We start from the raw sequence: 19750 nt of genomic DNA on the forward strand, positions 1-19750 counted from the left end.
ATGTGATGGAGAGGGAGGGCTTGGGTCTCCCTAACTCCCACCCTGCCTTAAAGACTAGAACAACTTGACTACAGAGGCAGAAGACAGGAAGCCAACTGCTCTACCAGACTGACTAACTCTCTAAGGGCACATCTACACAGCAGGGCTAAAGCTAAAATTAGCTACGCAACTTGAATTATGTCAATTGTGTAGCTTAAAGTCAAAATAGCTTATTTCAGCTTTTGGCACTGTCTACAGAGCAGGAAGTCCAAGAAAGAGCACTTTTCCTCCGACTTCTCTTACTCCGTATACTATGAAGTAAGAAGTCCTCCAGCTTTATGTCAAAATAACTGCTTGTAGTGTAGACATGGGCTTTGTTATTTCGGAATAACGTCAGTTATTCTGAAATAACACTGCTGCGTAGACATAGCCTCCGTGTCGTCCTACCATCATCCTCTGCAAATGGTAACCATTCCATAAATTATGCACACACTAAACAATACAAAAGGACTGCCGATAAATGTGTCAACCAATCCCTTCTACCAGAGCCTGAGAAAAAGGGGGCGGGGGAGGGAGGATTTTGCAGTATGACTGAAAAATTAATAAATGCAGGAGCAATTTGAGGAGCAAATTCTCTACACAAAGGAATTCTCAAGGCCATAGTGAGGGACACACTTGCAGATATTTTCAAAGGGAAAGCATTGCTACCCACGTAAAAGAGGAACAGACATGCATTTGCAACAGTCTATGTCCTAATTTGGTCACACAAAAGACACAGCCTTTTCTCCTTAAGAAAGTAAAAGGAGGACTCAATAACAGTAGAGGCACCATGGGATATACCATTGTACAAGATACTGTACAACATTAACATCTGAAAAAATATAAGCACGAATCACTTTTGGAAAAAATGTGAATACTTTCCCTTTTATTATAAACAGTCCACTTTTGTCATTATAATCGTGTAAAATATTCTGCTTGTGAAAACTGAATCATTTTCTGTGATTGAAGCACATTAACAATCTGATTTTTCCCTCTTCAGCTAAGTGATAACGGAGTACAGTGAGTTATCAAAAGCTTTGAATATAATGTTCTCCTTGAAAAAGAACTTATTAGTACCAAGATGCTAAAGTGAAGAACCGAACATGAGAAAAAAATTGTGGGGAGGGATTTTTGTGATGGTAAATCCTGTAATAATAGAGAGGAGCTGCTGTTACCCATCATTTTTCTTTTAAATAAGAATAGTCATATTTGTTCCTATTTCTGTAGGATAGAATCAGCAAACAGCTATAACAAAGCACTGAGAGAAGAAAGACAATGTGAACCGTATCTGCTGAAGTACCAATAAAAAATGCTAAAGCCATGTCTCAATTCTGTATACACACACACACACTTAACTTTATCCAGGTAAAGTTATGGGAATACCCATGTGCATAAGCATCTGCAATATTGTGTCCAATGTAATTAAATATGTACTACATAGACCCTGGTACACTGTATGGGAAAATAATATGCTTCATGTTCTAGATCCTTAAAAGTGGATATTGTACAATTTTTAGAAGTTAGATAGATGTTCTTCAGGAATCATTAACTATAAAAGCAAAACCTCACCTTCCTCCAGGACTGCTGCTGCTATCCTCACTATCCCATTGTTCATTTTTACTTCTTGGTACTGGAGGTTGCAACATCTCCGCAGCCAGTGGATCTGCATCATTCTCCTCACGACCAACCCATTCTCCAATCACACGAGGTTTCAAAAGAGGAGCATTAAAACCTGTTGTGTCCTGAATAGAAACAAAAGCCAAAAACAACTCTATGCTGCCCTTTCTCAGTCATGTTTATAAACTGGAAAAAGGGAACAAAATACAAATGTATTGCTTCACCTCATGTATTGATCCTTATTGGAATAGTACGGGACATTAAAGAGTCAAAAACCTGATCCAATGCCCACAGAGATCAATGAAAAAATTGCCATTAACTTAAATGTGCATTGGATTAAGGTTCTTGCTCCAGAGAGGTGTTGACCATTCTAGTGCTCAGAACAAAATTAGAGCTGAGTAAATAAATTATTTTGGGTTCAGTGGCTAAGCCTATAAACAAAACAAAAAAATGCTGAGAATTGAAAAAAAATGTTTTGTTCCATATGGGATAATTTTCTGTTTGATTTTTAGTTTCATTTTGTTTTCAGGTATTTCTTTTCCCTACTTAAAAATAAATCTAGCTAACTTTCAAAATAAAGTGATAGAAATATAGCCGTGTTAGTCTGGTGTAGCTGAAACAAAAAACAGGACTATGTAGCACTTTAAAGACTAACAAGATGGTTTATTAGGTGATGAGCTTTCGTGGGCCAGACCCACTTCCTCAGATCAAATAGTGGAAGAAAATTGGCACAACCATATATACCAAAGGATACAATCAAAAAAATGAACACATATGAAAAGGACTAATCAAATTTCAGAACAGAAGGGGGATGAGTGGAGGGAGGTAAATGTCTGTGAGCTAATGATATTAGAGGTGATAATTGGGGAAGCTATCTTTGTAATGGGCAAGATAATTAATGTCTTTATTTAAACCGAGGCGTAAAGTGTCGAATTTAAGCATGAATGACAGTTCAGAGGATTCTCTTTCAAGTCTGGTGTGAAAAGATCTTTGAAGCAGGATGCAAGTAATGAAGTTGTTGAGATAATGCCCTTTCTGGTTGAAATGACAAGGAACTGTTTCTTTGTGATCCTGTCTAATATCTAATATTTATGCTATCATGTGCCAAAAGTGTTCATCTGCTATGTACCTTGGACAAACGTCTCAGAAACTTCGCCAAAGAATCAATGCCCACAAAACAGATATTACCCCCTTACCCCCCCCTCCCCCCTGTTCTGAAATTTGATTTGTCCTTTTCATATGTGTTCATTTTTTTGATTGTATCCTTTGGTATATATGGTTGTGCCAATTTTCTTTCACTATTTGATCTAAGGAAGTGGGTCTGGCCCACGAAAGCTCATCACTTAATAAACCATCTTGTTAGTCTTTAAAGTGCTACATAGTCCTGTTTTTTGTTTCAAAATAAAATGTCATTTCAAAACAAGGTCAACGTGCTTTACTTTAAATTGGTGATATGTTTTAACTTTTTTCCCCCCTCTTTTGGCCAAAATTATTCTCCAAAGTCATGAATAATTTTGATCCACCCAAAACTGCATTTTTAACAACTAATTAATTTCCTGAAAAATGTCTCCCAGTTTTACTTATAACTTCATTTTGTGTTTTAAATCCAACAGTTTTGATCAGGAATGATAGATGTCCATCACTCTTAGTTTGGCTTTAAAACTATACCTTCTTCAAAAGATCCTCCTATTGGAAGTACCACTGTTTTAATTACATAAAGCAATGGTCACTTTAATATTGAAGAACACAGCAAAGATGGTATATTTCAGTTTAACGTCATCTCTCTTATTAATTCAGTGTGAAAATCATACTGAGCAGAAAAATCAACAGGCAATTTTAAAATAATCCTGCTTTTTTGTTTCACATATCCTCCTATCTTCAATTAAAATGTATTTTTATTTGGCTGATGGTCTGTGCATTATAATAGGCAATAAATAATGTAAATCATGTGCCACTATAATTAACTGCAATTACAAAGATAGAATCCATATTTTTTGAAAACTTGCTTAAGTTACATGGTGGAATAACTAGAAGGAGATTAAAAAAACCTTACATTTAAAAAAAATTGATATTTCACAGCATTGATTTTGGAATGTTAACAACAGAAACAAATGGTCCATGTAATTAGACAGAGTTTGTGTAAAGATTCTATGTAAGCCTTTCCAATTTCCTTGGAGATGTGTGCTTATATGTAAACTGGGAGTTGATGCAAAATAGTGATAATTTGAAGTAAAATATTATGCTGCAAACTTGCCATTTTGAAATGATATGCTGAGGATAATTATCCTGCTCTCATTGAATGTCATTTCTAGGACAGCAAGGAAATTTAAAATGCAGGTTCCTAATACAGTAGACATCCAATAATCCGGCACCTTTTAGACCTAGGTAGTGCCGGATTATCAGATTTGCCGGAGAATCAGGAGGTCCGGTACAGCTGCACGGCTTAACAGCTGACCAGGACACAATCTCCCTCCCTCTCCCCTCCCCTTTCCTCTTCGCAGCTCCTCCCTGCTGTAACCTGATCCTCCTCCCCCTCCCCTCTCCTTTCCCCTTTGCTGAAGAAAAACGCTCTTCTCTATACTGTAACATGATCCCACTCCCTCCCTCCCTTCCCCAACCTTATGCTCCCCCTGGTTACAGCCAGCATATGTGCTGAGCAGCAGGCTTTTTAATCAGCTGGTCAGGAGCGGTTGGCATTTTGATGCCGGAGTATCGGGAGTGCCGAACAGTTGGATGCCGGACTATCGGAGTTTTACTGTAATTAAGATATATTGTATATTCTGCTCTGTAATGAAAGACAATCATTTTAGGAACACAAATCCTTATGGCTGTTTGGCTCTGCATCCCATGAAATTATCACTACTGTAAGAAAAACACAGTCCTAATAAATGTCATCAGGAGAGCAGCAACAGGATGATTATTTAGATTAGTAACATATGTATTCATTTCCCTCAATAACAAATAATCTTTAAATTGACACTAAAGAATTGGAATGACTAGTTTAAATGCAAAGTTTCAAATATTAGCAATTATTCATAATATAAAATTCTTAAAAGTGTTTGTAGTATTTGAAAACTATAAATAATGTCTATCCAGTTAGAATGGGGAAGTCAAATATAGGAGTTAAAAGACAAAGCTTGAAACTGACAAGATTTTAAATTCCAGATTCTATATTCCTTAAATGTGAGTCCGAGTGTTTTGTTCACATAGTAGATATCTGACTCTGCATCAGTCTAGGATTTTCTCTATGTAGGAGAAAATCCTCAGTTACCTGGTCAGGGATGTTTTAGGTCCCTTTGGAATGGCACAGAAGCCTTTAGAACAGGAGTGGGGAACCTAGGGCAGCCCTTGGGTTGCCTGGATCTGGCCCCCAGGCTTAGGGCCTTCTCCAGCATTGGGGAGCCCACTCTGCCCCCCCCCCCCCCTTCCCCTCCACACACAATTTACAATGAGCCAGAAGCTGATACTTTATGGGAAGGGCTGTTTGCATATTATATCTATACACCTATTTGTGGTCTGGCATGGCTGTCCCTCCACATCTGAGGGAGGCCATGCCTCTTTGCAGTTTGATCTGCTAGAGTATTCTCCCAAAGGAAGAAAAACAAGGGGAAATTTAGCAGTTCTCAATGGGTCCTGATCTTCAAGAGAGACAGGGTTGCAAACAATCTAGGCTCTAGCCTGCAGCCAAGCAGAGTTGTAGCACCAGCCCAGTCTATGGGGCTCCAGCAGGGGTGAGCACTTGCACCAAGCGGTTGTCTGTCCTCAGTCTCCCCAGGATACAATTCCACGGGAAGCAGCTCCTCTGTAGCAGGAATGCCAAGGCTCTCTGGAAGCTCAGACTAGTCTCTGGGGCAGCAGCAGTTCTTCTTGGCATCTCATTCCTGCAGTAGGGAAGAAGCATCTGTCTCCTTCGGCAGCTGCCTCCCAACTGACCTGCTGGGACAATTTTTATACTTCTACTCCCTGTCCCACCCCTCTGCTTCCAGCGTGCAGAGTCTGTTCATCGTGGTTCTGCCCACCAGGAGGCTTGCAGCATTCCCTCCACCTCTGAGGGAGGCCATGTCTTCTTGCTACACCATCCTACTCTGGTCCTAACGCTGCAGTTGCCTTCCATCCATTCCACCCCTTAACTTCTCCAACAGAGAGTCATCTGCAGAATCTGTCAATCTCGTTTGCCCTTAGGTTATTATTTATATTACCATAGTTTCTCATCACAGTCCCTCATGCCTCCTTTCCTGTACTTCTCTAGTAATATATGCTTACCATTGTCTTCTTTCACTGTCTTTTTAATCTCTGGGGAGAATTAGACAGACTTCCCCTACAGCCCAGCTAAAATCATTGTTTGGGTGGTGACATTTTATTGCAAGGTTGAGAAGACATTGTAGCAACACTGAAAATTATCTTTAAATTGAAAAGCTTGTCGTTGAAAAGGGAGAATACTGTCTGAGACTAATTAAGTGATCTAGCACATTTTAGGATCACTGCCATTTTTGCTCTATGGTACTTCACAAATTTCTGAAAAATTAAAGACAAATATTTTTAGCTGTATGAATTCTGTTGTAAAGCAGTCAGGTGGTACAGCAATCATAGAGGAAGGAAATGAAGATTAGTGATTTTCTAGTACCATTGTATCATGTCTTTGTTGCAGAATTTGAGGGCATGTCCTACATTTACATTTGATTGGCAAAACATTTGTCGTTCACAGGTGTTCAACCCTCCCACTCCCCCTTGAACAACTAAGTTTTGCCATGACAATCAAAACAGTAAATGCTGCTTTGTCACCAAAAGCGCTCTATTACCAGCAAAGCGAATTTCGGTCTTTGGGGGATGGAAGTATTTTGTTGGCAAAAATGCTGATACCATTCACGCAAGCTGAGTTTTAGCAACAAGGCTGTCTTGACCCTGGGAGTGTGTAAAAGTCTCATGGCCTCTCTTAGCCCTCCAAAGTGCTTGCTAATAGTTCTAGATGCTCTTGTCCAAAGGAGACAGAGTGAAGGGGAACAAATTGGTTTCAGCTGTTACCGTAAATTTTGCTGAAAATTGTGGATTCCATATAAGGAAAAATTGAAGATACTCGGAAAAAGCCACATTTTTTTCAGACTCAGCTTTTTCTTGTCCCTTCCTGCAACATACATTGTCAATTTGCACATGACTATTTAACAAATGAAAGCTATTTGCCCTTTTTCTGATGATATTCATTTTAACATTTGTTGGAACTAGGTCATCATGTATCACAGCATTTTGCAAGATCAATTTCATAAAAGAAATTTTAAAAATCATTTTATGATTAACCTTTGCCATCCTTGCTTCTATTTAAAGATTGTGTCAACACACATCACAACTTCAATGACCTAATTTATTTATTTCATTTCAATCTCACTGACATCATACTAAGAGTGATAAATAGGAAGTCAGAGAAGGCTGTATTGAAAACACTGGCATTATTTGGAGTGTTCCTTCAAACAATGATTGAGTAAATTAACATACAATGTTTAATTTGCAGTTAGATCTTTGCTGCATCTTCCATTTAAATCTTGCAATGCTAGCCTCATGAGTATTTTAAAGGACAAACAGTACACAAAATGATATGTCCTGGAATTTCCAGAAGAGAAGTAGGAATGTAAGAGATTCAGGCTACATCTACACTACTGCTGTAAGACGATCTCAGCTACAGAACTCCAGCTACATGAATAACGTAGCTGAGAGTTGATAGATGTTAGGTCACATTACTGCAGAGTGTACACTGCAGGAGGTTGATGGGAGAAACTCTCCCATCGACTTCCCTTACTCTTCTCATCCAAAATAGAGAGAGCGGTTAACTGCAGAATGATCTGTGGTTGATTTGGCAGGTCATAACTAGATCCACTAAATCAATGGCCAGTGGATCGATCTTAGAGTGTCCATCCAGGCTGTAGTGTAGACAAACACAGTCTGTAAACTTGGCCATATATATCTTCCATAAGGGGAGAGAATTCTATCCAATCGGAGATTTAAAGTCAGTGCTTGAGTCCTGTCAGAATGCTTGAGAACCCTGTTCTGACACTTCTGAGGAACCAGAACAGCATTTCACAATGTTCCTGGTACTTGCGTTCTGCCATTTCTCAAGCACAGCTCTCACCGGTTGTTTAAAGTTGAGAATTAATCTTCTTTGTAGATTATAATTTAATGGATCCTGTATCTATGGATGCAGTTTTTGTACTTGCAGGATTAGGAAAGGAAAAAGTATCTTTGAGATGACAGATAAAAAATGGTCTGAGAAAACAAATTAAATGAATTTTTTTATTTTAGGCCTGGGGTCATGGTGGTCTGAACTTGTTATGATTCCTGGGCCACATTCACCCTTGAAAAACCCTGAATAACTGATCCTTTGGCATTCTCCAGTTACTGTTTCCACTAAAAGTGAATGCAACAAAGGAATTTGAATGCACTGTTGCCAAATCTCACAATACTATTGAAATGTCACTTCATTTGGAGTTTTAAGTAAAGTCCCAAATCATCATTCAGTATGTAAGCTTTATTTTTAAAAACAGCCCTTACATTTGTAAAGTAACAGTTGAAAATGTGACCCCAGGGTCAAAAAAAACAAAAGGCAAATGAAACTTCCCAATATATTATTGTTCAAAAATCTCATGATTTTTTAATCTCTCTTGTGATTTTGGGGTCAATTACATTTTGAAAATTTTGTTGGCAATACTGCTATTACAATGTGTGTGTGTAAATCTGCATTTAAAATTAAATATTTTCATTAAATCAGTGTCAGCTTTGTTCCTGCTGTGACTTGGGAAAAAATAGAAAAAAAACCCACCTCTTGCAGGGACCAGAAAGGGGTTTGTCTCATCAACAAAACTAACTATATATAAAGAAAATAAACTGGAAAAAAGGGAAATTATGTAAATTAATCTGTTTCAATAATAGACATTTTAGGAATTTGAGACAAAGGGTGAAGTAGTATCTTTTATTGGACCAACCTCTGCTGGTGAAAGAGACAAACTTTGGTGACCTGAACAGCTCTGTATATCTCAAAAGCTTTTGTCTTTCATCAGACAGTAGTCCAACTGACATTACTTTATCTACCTTGTCTCTCAAATATCCTGGAACCAACACAGCTACAACTCCATTGCATAAACAATGTAATATAATTTTCAAAGTGATGGTTTCTATTTAATTTCTTCCACTTTACCTGATTTCCTGTAAAGATGTCAGTTTGCATGATTGAAAAGTATACAAGGATTAAAACAAACTTTCAGAATGTTCAAATTGAGCAGTTAAGTAAAGTAGCAAATAAAATCTGTCTTTGCTGAATTTTTTTAACCAATCAATATCTTAGTAATGTCACCAATATTGCTTCCCATGAAATGATGATTTTCACACTGAAATATAACACGTCAAAATATTGCATGTTTTGAGGTAAAAACTGGTCTTCATCAAGATGAAATGTAAGTATTTTTAGATGCTTCCTCAAAAATAAAAGTGTGTAGGATAATGAATTCACTTTCACTCAAAATGCTTCTATTCAATAAAAAAGTGACACTTCACAAGGTTTATGACAGTCAAAACAATTACAACTAGCTCACTGATTTCAGTACAAACTATTCACAATGCTAGGTTTCAACAGGAGACCTTTTGTTTTAATATTTAACAAATACTACCAGACAGAAGTGTGTCAAAAGTAAAAATAAAGGTCCAGATCCTGAAATGCTTATGCACATGCTTAACATAATCAACAGGATTACTTGAGTTTAGAATACATGTCAGCATAAGAAAGATCAAGGCCAAAACACACAGGAGTTATGCATAAACCACCATCATTTGTAGATAGCAGCCCCATATCCCACATGCCTTCTTGGCAATATCTATCATACCTCTCTGAAGGACCAATCGTGGAGAAGTCTGTTCACCATTCTCAGGTGGCCAGAATTAAGTCAATCTTATATTTCTTGCAACTGTGAAATTAGTATTCCTGTTTGTATGCCACATGCATAGCTAGCCATATTTGGGGCCAAAGAACACTCCTAAAGATGTTCACAAACAGTATAATTACTTGAACTTAATTTTTATAGCAGCTACCTGAAGCTCAAATTTAAAAAAATATACTTATAGGAAATATTTAGCATTAGGTATATAATTAAATTATCCCTACAGATCAAATTAAGCAAAATAAGATATACAGCTGTATAGCTTGTGTGTGGACTGAGGCTAAAGCCCTTTAAAGTTTATGGGAAACTTTCTGATAATGCCAGAGGACTTTGGGTCTGGCCCATAATGTGTATGAGGCCTGTCAATAGTCCTTAAGTATTCAACTCCCCACTGAACTGAGAGTTGAGTGTATATTCAAGTTTTGCAAGGCTGAACTCTTACTGCATAAAATTACCATAAACATCGGCCTGTTTGCACTATTCATTAGGTACACAATCACTCTTACCTTCTCAAGTTCATCAGAAATAGCAATGCCTGAAAACAAAGCAGATTTTAAAAAGCAATTTGAGAAATGTTCTTTGTAGAAATGTATTTTGTTACAGTAAGCAAAACAAATGTTTAATCTGGAAACTTGTATAATTTCTGCTTGCAAATGCAGTCTATTAAAATGTGAAATTGACCAAAAGCAATGTACTGTAATTTTCCTTTGGGGCAATATAATCAAACTGATCTTCCAAACAATTATGAAACTATAGAAATCCATGACTGTGATAATAGACTGATGAAAAGCTAAAATTTGCTTATTGGTTTTTTAAAATTAAAAAAGCAATTTAGTATTTTTAGCCTGAAAACATTATGATGCAAATTCTTCTTTGACCAACAAACATCCATACAGCATATGTAATGCATCTGCCTGCCAGCAAAAGGTGACATAGACCTGACCGTGCTCTACTTTGCACTTGCAGGAATATCTCCATAAAAGTCAATGGAATTAAACCTATGAGAAGAGAATTAGGTCCAGTGTCTCCCAGGGAATTTCACACCACTAGTTAGGGCAGCTGTTCCAAATCTTGAGCAGGCACAACATGGTCACCTGATCTATTCACTTATAATTTTAGCTGATGGCAACACAGAGTTGACTGTTTGAGGCTTTGCTATGTCCCATTTACATCAAATCATTCCATCCCACACTATGGTGTAGGCTGCCAATATTGCCCCACGTACTATGGCTGGATGCTGCTCATCCTGCTTCACTATGTCACAAGGAATACTATTCTGCTCACTTTACTGCCAGAATCACTGAAGCCAGAGAGTTATTCTGCTCTAAACTTTAGCAAATAAATAAATTAAATTAAATCAAGACTGTCATCTAAGTCTTGTCAAGTGATCCTGCGCGCTGTGTACCAGAGCTCATTTTATATATTACACATCATACATCTAGGAGCAGATTTGAAAACTTAAGTAGTTTTTTATTTAAGTACATGTATTGTGGCATTAGCTCAGACTAAACATATTGCCAATAATATTGCGATCAGTTAACAGCATGTTATTATTATACCAAAGCTGTATGACTTGGTTTTATTTAAGTGATATACTTTCAATCAAATCTACGTGTTGCTATTTCTCCTTCTAGATGGTTTTCTTTTACTTATTTGTTTTTAAAACAGTGGGGTACAAACAGAATTGTAAACAACATTTTAGGATCTGATGAATACAGAAGAATTAAGCAGAAATTAATGAAACATTTTCTCAGTCATTCAATCTTTACAAAGTAAATTCAACAAAATAGACTTTGCCTGCCCCCACAGCAATTCAATTGTTTTTCAGTACCGAAAAGCATTTATTTAGCAGAGAAACTACACTGCTGTCCATATATTATGTGGAACAGTTTGTCCCAGTTTGAGTAATATATGCCATGAAATCCATTGTTTCTCCCCTCATCTTCTCCTCCCTCCTGAGGAGTGTAGGTGTATGCAAATGGAAGAAGATTCACAGAAGACTGGAAATTATATTTAGCTGTCTCTTCACCCTGCACAGCTCTATAAACCTAAGTATTAATAAAACCTAGATTTCCATAGCATTTGATTTTCCCTGAAAAATTAAAGCTAATCCAACACACAACCACCGATGCTATCTCTACCCATTCAGACACTCTACCATCTTCTCAGCAAGCTTTAATATTTCTTTTCAAATCAGTTTTTTTGCCCTATGAGCAGTCCCTATTCTCCTGCTCCACGTGTCCTGTCACTACTATTGGGTCTGTGGAGCCTGGAAGCAATGCAGATGGACTTCTTTTCATGGTCAAAGAAACAAATGAAGCAAAATCACTACAAAGCCCAGGATGACTCTTCCTCAGAGGCAGTGCCAGTGCTAGCCCATTGAGTAACCTAAAATAATATTGTTGAGATCCCCCCACATATTAATTACTAACAGGGGGTTCCCTTGAGCTACACAGGGTCCTAAGCAGTTCCATAGTCTGCTTATACCTAGCAGTAGCTCAGCAAGGAGGGTAAGGTAAATAAGAAGCCGAAGTTTCAGAGAGGTAACCATATTAGTCTGTTTCAGCAAAATCGAGGAGTCCTGTGTCACCTGCCTGAGGAAGGTTTATGATCTGCCCCTGGAGGGGCTATGTTGCAAGGCCCTTAAGAAGAAGGTATTCTTAAGTGGGAAGAGACTATTGCAAGAGTATAAGGAAAAAGGAGGCACGTGGAAGTCAACATAACTTGGCTCTTGTCCAATGTCCAAAATCCTGAAGATAACTATATACACCAAGTTCAGAATTCAGGGTTAATGGCAAGAGCATTTCTTCATCCAGATTTACTTCTTGAGCAATTTTCCTTGAGTTTAAATTCAGCGAACTGGAAATGACAAACTTCCCATGCTGACATACCCTGATGTCCCTATTATGCCAAAAGGAATTCATTCTATACTACAAATAGTCAGGCTTTCTGTTTGCAGGATTCTTTCCCATAAGATGCCTATGTATTTATTATTTCATTATAAATATGCTTATAACCCCTAATCAGGAATGAATACACCTTTGTACCAAGCCTTGAACGTTCAGTAGGAAAAGGTACAAATGTACCACAGCTGATGACAGCATAAGAAATAATTAAACAACGAAAAGCAGGATTTTATGGATTTATATATTAGCAATCACAGTGCCAAATCCTGAAATCCTCTCTCATACCCATATCACTCCCTCCTATGGCAATGCAGGAAATTAGAAAAGGGTTCTGGAAGAGGGAATTTCACAGAGATCCTCCCATGCCCCTTTTGAAGACACATGAAAAACTACTGTGGACAACCCTCAATGCAGGCAGATCGGACAGGATCCACAGGATTCCAGGGCCATCTGAACTAATGTCTTGCTCCAATGACTTCTTCTAATTTCCTAGTAGCAGAATTTGACTGAAGTGTTGCTAGCAGTGGCTATGGTTGCTCAGGGGAAAGGATACATCATAACCTCCACACAATGGTATTTGAGTTACCACAGTTACTTCTTTAACTGTTGGCGAATATTGACTTTTTGTTTTTAAAAAGACACAGTCAATGTAACTATCACACTTCTGGTAATAATATTTACTTGCTATTGTTATGATTAAGTGGGTTATTTTCAATGTCATTTATTTTAAAATGACACAGTCAATGTAACTATCATGCTTCTGGTAATAATATTTACTTGCTATTGTTATGATTAAGTCATAAAATTCTGAAAACTGATAACAATTAGAGCAAAAAACCACCACTCCATTTTCTTAACTTTGTGCATCTGACACTATTTCCCTTGAAGAGTCTATCAAATTCCACTGTTTGTGAGGATCTTTTATACAGCACAGACAAGGGGAAAAGCGATTAAAAAATAAGAAAATACAATTATAAAATGAAAGACTATCAGAAAGACAAAAGGATAAATCTGGAATATTACAGGATTTCCAATTCATTTATTATAACTGGTTACATTTGAAGTTGATGGTGTCAGTTAAAAACAGAATAACTTGTGCATATGAAATCTAAACACATACTGTTAATCTCAAATCAAACAGTTATGACACAATTTTTTCTAGACTTTCAGATTCTGGCTTCTTTCTCCATAAATTTAATCCTAAAAACTAACAGGATTTTGCATTAGAGAATATGAAATGTCCTATCTTCTAAAAGTGTACAATATTAGATGGTTTAGAGGGAATGAACTGAACACAACAATCATTGGACAGTATATCTCTTATCATCCAGCCCCAGCTTTTGGCAGTCAAAGGACACCAGGAGAATGGCGTTGCCTGGAGATCTTGGCTAACATACCCCTCCCACCTGTATTCCATGAATGTAGTTACTTCCTTTTGGAACTCAGTTACAGGCGACCCCTGCATTTATGAATTAATTGGTTCCTGGAGAACCGTTGTAAGTTGGGCCATCGTAACTTGAACCCTTATTGCCCATAGGGGCAATGTTATGAATGGGGGTACCGTTCCTGGCCCACTTTGCCTCCTGGGAGTTGTAGTCTTCTAGAGCCAGGGGGCTCTGCTGGGCAGTAGACAGCTCTGCGGTGCAGCATGAACAGCACCCTGAGTTAGGTGGGAGGTGCACCGGCCGGTAGGCGGCCCTGCAGAGCGATGCAAATGGAGCCATGAGCTGGCTGGCTGAGGGCTGGGCCTGGCAGTAGGCAGCCCTGAGGCGCAAATGGTAACTAGAGACAGCCGGCTGGAGGCTGGGCCCGGCAGTTGGCAGTCCCACGGTGCAAACAGCACTATGAGCTGGCCAAGGGTTGGGCTGGGTCGGGCGGTAGGCGGCCCTGCGGTTCCCAGAGCAGGGCGACCGTAAATGCAGGGGGTTGTAATTTGGGTGGTCGGAAGTCAGGGATCGCCTGTATACCTTTACCTTTTGGGACCACTGGATTAAAAATGCAATTGTTTATTGCAATGGTAGGGAACCTCAGGCCTGGGGGCCTGCTCTAGGAAGCCGTGCTGGTGCTCCAGCCTCCCTGCCACCTACCCACATGGCTAAAGCACACAAAATACACTAGCCTGGCCCCCCCCCCAGGCTCTGATGTGGAAGGGGAATGTGGGGTGTGTCTTTCTCCTTCTCAGTCGAGGCTTCTAATTGGCTTCTCACTTGTGTGCGGCCCCCGACTGATATTTCAGTAGGTGACCCAAGAAGGGTTCCCCACCACTGGTTTATTGAATGTAAGTTATTTAGGCGAGTGACAAATGCAACATCTGTAAAGTAATAGGAATATCAAAGCCTATTTTGTTCAACATCTTTATTATTGACCTGGATGAGGGGATGGATTGCACCCTCAGCAAGTTCACAGATGACACTAAGGTAGGGGGAGAGGTAGATACACTGGAGGGCAGGGATAGGGTCCAGAGTGTCCTGGACACATTAGAGGATTGGACCAAAAGAAATCTGATGAGGTTCAACAAGGACAAGTGTAAAGTCCTGCACTTGGGATGGAAGAATCCCAAGCTTTGTTACAGACTGTGGACCGACTGGCTAAGTAGCAGTTCTGCAGAAAAGGACCTGGGGATTACAGTGGATGAGAAGCTGGATATGTGTCAACAGTGTGCCCTTGTAGCCAAGAAGGCTAATGACATATTAGAGTGCATATTAGGAGGAACATTGCCAGCAGATCCAGAGAAGCAATTATTCCCCTTTATTCAGCTCTGGTGAGGCCACATCTGGAGTATTGTGTCCAATTCTGGGCCCTCCCACTTTAGAAAGGATGTGGATGCATTGGAAAAGGTCCAGTGGAAGGCGAAAAAAAATGATAAGGGGGCTGGAGCGTATGACCTATGAGGAGAGGCTGAGGGATTTGGGTTTGATTAGTCTGCAGAAGAGAAGAGTGATAGCAGCCTTCAACTTCCTGAAGGGAGGTTCCAAAGAGGATGGAGAAAGGTTGTTCACAGTAGTGACAGATGGCAGAACAAGGACTAGTGGTCTCAAGTTACAGTGGGAGAGGTCTAGGTTGGATATTAGGAAAAACTATTTCACTAGGAGGGTGGTGAAGCACTGGAATGGGTTACTTAGGGAGATGGTGGAATCTCCATCCTTAGAGGTTTTTAAGTTTCGGCTTGACAAAGCCCTGGCTGGGTTGATTTAGTTGGGATTGGTCCTGCCTTGGGCATGGCACTGGACTTGATGACCTTCTGAGGTCTCTTCCAGATCCATGATTCTATGATTCTATAATACATGTGAAGTGATTCTCCTAGAAAGTATATGTAAGGATGGAAATTCATATGCAAAGACATATTCAAAGATGTCTCACAGGTATTAACTGCATTACTTTCCACTCTCTGTTGTACCCTGTATATGCTGCAGAGAAGAAAGCAATTTGCCTATGTGTGACAGGGTAAACTCACCTCACGCTGAACAGGAAAAGGTGAATTCCCTTTGTGAGCTGAGGAAGCCCTGCCCCACAAGTGGAAAGTGGGGGAGGAGGAAGAGTCCCTACTGGATGCTCTCATAAATGGGAAGGTGCATGACAAGGATAACTCACCCTGCACTGGATGGAAAAGGATTAGCATCTCGTTGTGGGCTGAGGAAGCCCTACTGGGCTTGCTCCAAATACACTACCAATATAAGAGTGAACAGCCTTGCTCAGTTGAGGCTGACTAGTGGAGAGGAGGGACATCTGTTGCCGAATCCAGCCTCGGAGTCATAGTAGCCCCCAACCACAGAAACCAGAGACACCGAGATCTGAGCAAATGTACCAATATCTCCGGACACCCTAGGGACTTTGGAACCACCAGAAACAGTCAAAGCAAAGGTACCCAGGAATCCAGAAGCCACCCAAGCCACAGATGCAGGAGTCATAGTAGGAAGTAGCCCAAGAGAAAAACTAGCCATATACCCGCATATGGTCAGTGTATTGCAGCTGGGTCCTCGCTGACTCAATGGCAAAAGCACTCATCGCAGTCAGGGCCCTGGACTTGGACCTGGTGGAGCAGGAAGAGCCTTGGTCCCCCTACTGCAACTGCCTCCCATCTCCAGCAAATTGGGATAACCCCATGAACTCTTACCACTAGACCTCATTGCTCAGCAAATTGGTGTAATCCCATGGACTCCAGCTGCTAGGTTTTGTTCCCCTGCAAATCAGCATAACCCCAATGACTCTAGTCACTAAGCCCTGCTGCACTGCAAATATAGCTAACACCACTGACTCCAGCCTTAAGTATCTCGTGATCACTGGATAATATCATATCATAGTCTCTAGCTGCTAGTCCTAACTGCTCTGCTGATCTCATTGACTCCAGCTGCTAGGCCTTCCTGCCCTATGAACAGGGCCTCACTGATTTACAAATCAGAGTAACCCAATTGACTTGAGTCCTGCTGTAGCCAGACAGGAACCCCCTTGTAACATCCATTTTTGCTTGCCTGGAGCATACAGGGCACACAGAGCAGAAGGCCCAGGCTGTGTGACCGTGAATGGCTGTAAACAGAGATACGCCAATTGCTGACCAAGAGGCTGCAAAGGAGTGTCCTTGACTTAACCCATATTGATACGAACACACAGCCATCCGCGGGGGGAGGAATCTCTCGCCCAGTAAAAAAATGTCTAGTACTCACAATTTAGTTATCTCTCTTGCAAGTGTAAATTAACTTGAAACTTGCTTGTAAGAACTGGCGCCACAAAACGGACCAGTACAATTCGGCATCTTAGATAAGAAAGAGGATACGGGCCCCCAGGGGTATATAGATGGGTCCAGCAGCGCATTTTCTCTGAGTGTTAATCTACCATCTATCTGCTGGTCGGGTTAGGTGTTTGATCTCCTGAGGTTCCAAGGGGGCGCCCACCTCGTATTCGTCTTTCCTAGGAATTGAGAGACCGGCCCTGGCCTGACACGCTGGAGTCGAGAGGCACAGAAAGGGGTAAAAATTGTACCTGGATGTGGTCCTTTGCTTAAGTATATATATACATAGTGTTAGAGCTCTTTAAAGATTAAGCTATCACTTGGTACCATTATTTCTATTTTCTATCTTTACCTTTTTCCTGTAACCATTTTTTTAAGATCTATATATATATTTGCTAGCATTTAAGAAATAGAGCAATAGCCATTGTAACCATATGCTTTTATAAGTCTTTTAATAAACCTGTAACTGTTTAAGGTTTAACCTGACTCCTTCAGTTGCTGTAACAGAACCAAGCACAATTTAAAAGAACTTCAGCCGGTCATAAAGGGACAGACATAGGGAGAGCTTGGGCGTTTGGATCTGTGTCACTCCCAGGTGACAAGATCCGTTAGGGCACCTTTTCAGCCTTTCCTAGGCTGCCCGCTGCGAAGGAACCCCTGTGTTCTAGCAGCTAAAATCTAAGGTGTAATAAGCTCTTCCTATATAATGGGGCGTCTGTTGGCCTGCTGGCCACCCTCTGCGACGGGACCCCGGTCCTAGCAGTAAAGACACGGACGTTAAACCTTTTCTCGGAAACATACACACACACACTGCCCTGACCGTCTGCTGACAGAATTGGCGTAGTCAGCAGGATTGTGTTATTGGTTCATATACAGCAACGTGAAGCCTGTCACGCTGGACATGGATTTTAGCTGTATAGAGAAAGAGTTTGCCCAAGAGGGATGGGGCAACTCTAAATGGGATAAAGAGATGTTAAGGAAAGACACTTGCATCTGGCTGTAGCCTGCACTAGCTACTGGAACTTAGAAGCAGAGCTGATAAGGGTGCAGGAAGAGATACGAACTCTGGGAGGTACAGCACAGCTTGAGAGATGGTGTGAACCCACTCTACACTGGACGGGGATCCCACACATCATGACACTGTGAAATCTAATTCTCTTGTATTTCAAAGTGTGTTCTCAGTATACTGAAGTAGTTCATGACATAACGCTCTCCACACAACAGGAACACATGTGCGTGCAGGTTCTTCACTAGGAGTGTGTCTAGTAGCCTTTTTTCAAAAAAACTTCACCTGCTTCTAGACTGCAGCCGCGTTCTTTCAAAAGTAAATTGAAAGAACACGGCAGTTTTTTCGATCGCGGTAAACCTCAATTTACGAGGAATAACGCCTTTTTTGGAAAGTACTCTTTCAAAAAAAGGCACTATTGAATTCAAACTGTGCTTTTTCGAAAGAGACCGTCTAGACTCTCTTTCGAAAAAGTGGCTCGCTTTTTAAAAAAATCTGCTTGCAGTCTAGATGCTCTCTTTCAAAAGAGGCTTGTAGTCTAGACGTAGCCTAGGAGAGATATTTGAAGGAACCGCCTTCTTGCTGTCCATGACATTCCAGAGTTACCAACTGCTTTGGGATATTGATCTGTACAGACCTGGCATATTTGGGGGGGTTTATTATGAAAACTCAACCTCCAGATCTGGACACCAGGCTTTATGGGACTTTCCTGCTTCTGTCTCCTATATCCATCTGGCATTTGGCTCCTCCACACTTTGCTGTCTCTCTATACAGCTGGGCAGGTGGCTGGGAAAGAAAGTACAGTATGAGGTAAGCCATCCTGTTACCTGTACCCTTCCTTATATCTAGCATACTGGTAAGTTTTTTGGCATGTTTAAATTTTATATCATCATAGATTAATATACTGTCCATAAATACACTACCTCTCTTTGTCCTGATTTCTTTGTGCTGGCAAACTGCACTCTGCAAAAACAGTACTGTCCAAATGGAAAAATAAACGTGTTCTTTGTGCCAGTATCTGGAGGGCAGGGTCCTCTGCCTAAAACTTATTTCCAACATGAATTTGATCCCAGTCAATCTAGGAATAATATCTTGCATAATAAAAAAAGCTAATTTCTCTTTAGGCAGATTTCTCTAATTTTCACACGCTGAACTATAAATGTGTTTTCAAAATATTTTTAAAAAGAATGTTCAAAAGGGTACAATTAATAATTCCTAGATCTTATACATAGTCATCATTTCTATTAGAGTATAATTCATACTACACTTGTTTCGCTGCTCTATTATATAAGACCAAATATAGTTAATACAACATATAGTGTATTTTAACTTTCATTCACTGTATAATTACAGCCTTTCACAGAGCAAAATGTAGTATCTGGTGTCAAAAATTGAACTGCAGTAAGTTCATTCTTACAAATACTAGGGAATATACAAGCTTTGGCCTAGCCTAAAAACTATGCAATGCTAAACTTCTCTCTGATGAGTGGCACACTAGTTAATGCATTTAATCATATTTTCTTACTACATATACCAAAACCAATGAAAACCTTAAAACAGC

General features: G+C 39.9%; 1 protein-coding gene across 10 annotated transcripts in view; it reads right to left on the reverse strand.

Moving 5' to 3' along the window:
• Window positions 1-19750, reverse strand: part of C2H8orf34 (chromosome 2 C8orf34 homolog) — a 237461-nt gene that overhangs the window by 145779 nt on the left and 71932 nt on the right. For all 10 annotated transcript variants that reach the window (XM_075920572.1, XM_075920570.1, XM_075920568.1 and 7 more), the window contains 2 exons: window positions 10058-10086; window positions 1588-1760 (listed from right to left, as the gene is read on the reverse strand). In XM_075920572.1, the coding sequence (XP_075776687.1) occupies window positions 1588-1760; window positions 10058-10086 (202 nt within the window). The remainder of the gene's footprint in view (window positions 1-1587; window positions 1761-10057; window positions 10087-19750) is intronic.

The sequence above is a fragment of the Pelodiscus sinensis genome, chromosome 2 (assembly GCF_049634645.1).
Source record: "Pelodiscus sinensis isolate JC-2024 chromosome 2, ASM4963464v1, whole genome shotgun sequence".
NCBI classification, from domain to species: domain Eukaryota; kingdom Metazoa; phylum Chordata; order Testudines; family Trionychidae; genus Pelodiscus; species Pelodiscus sinensis.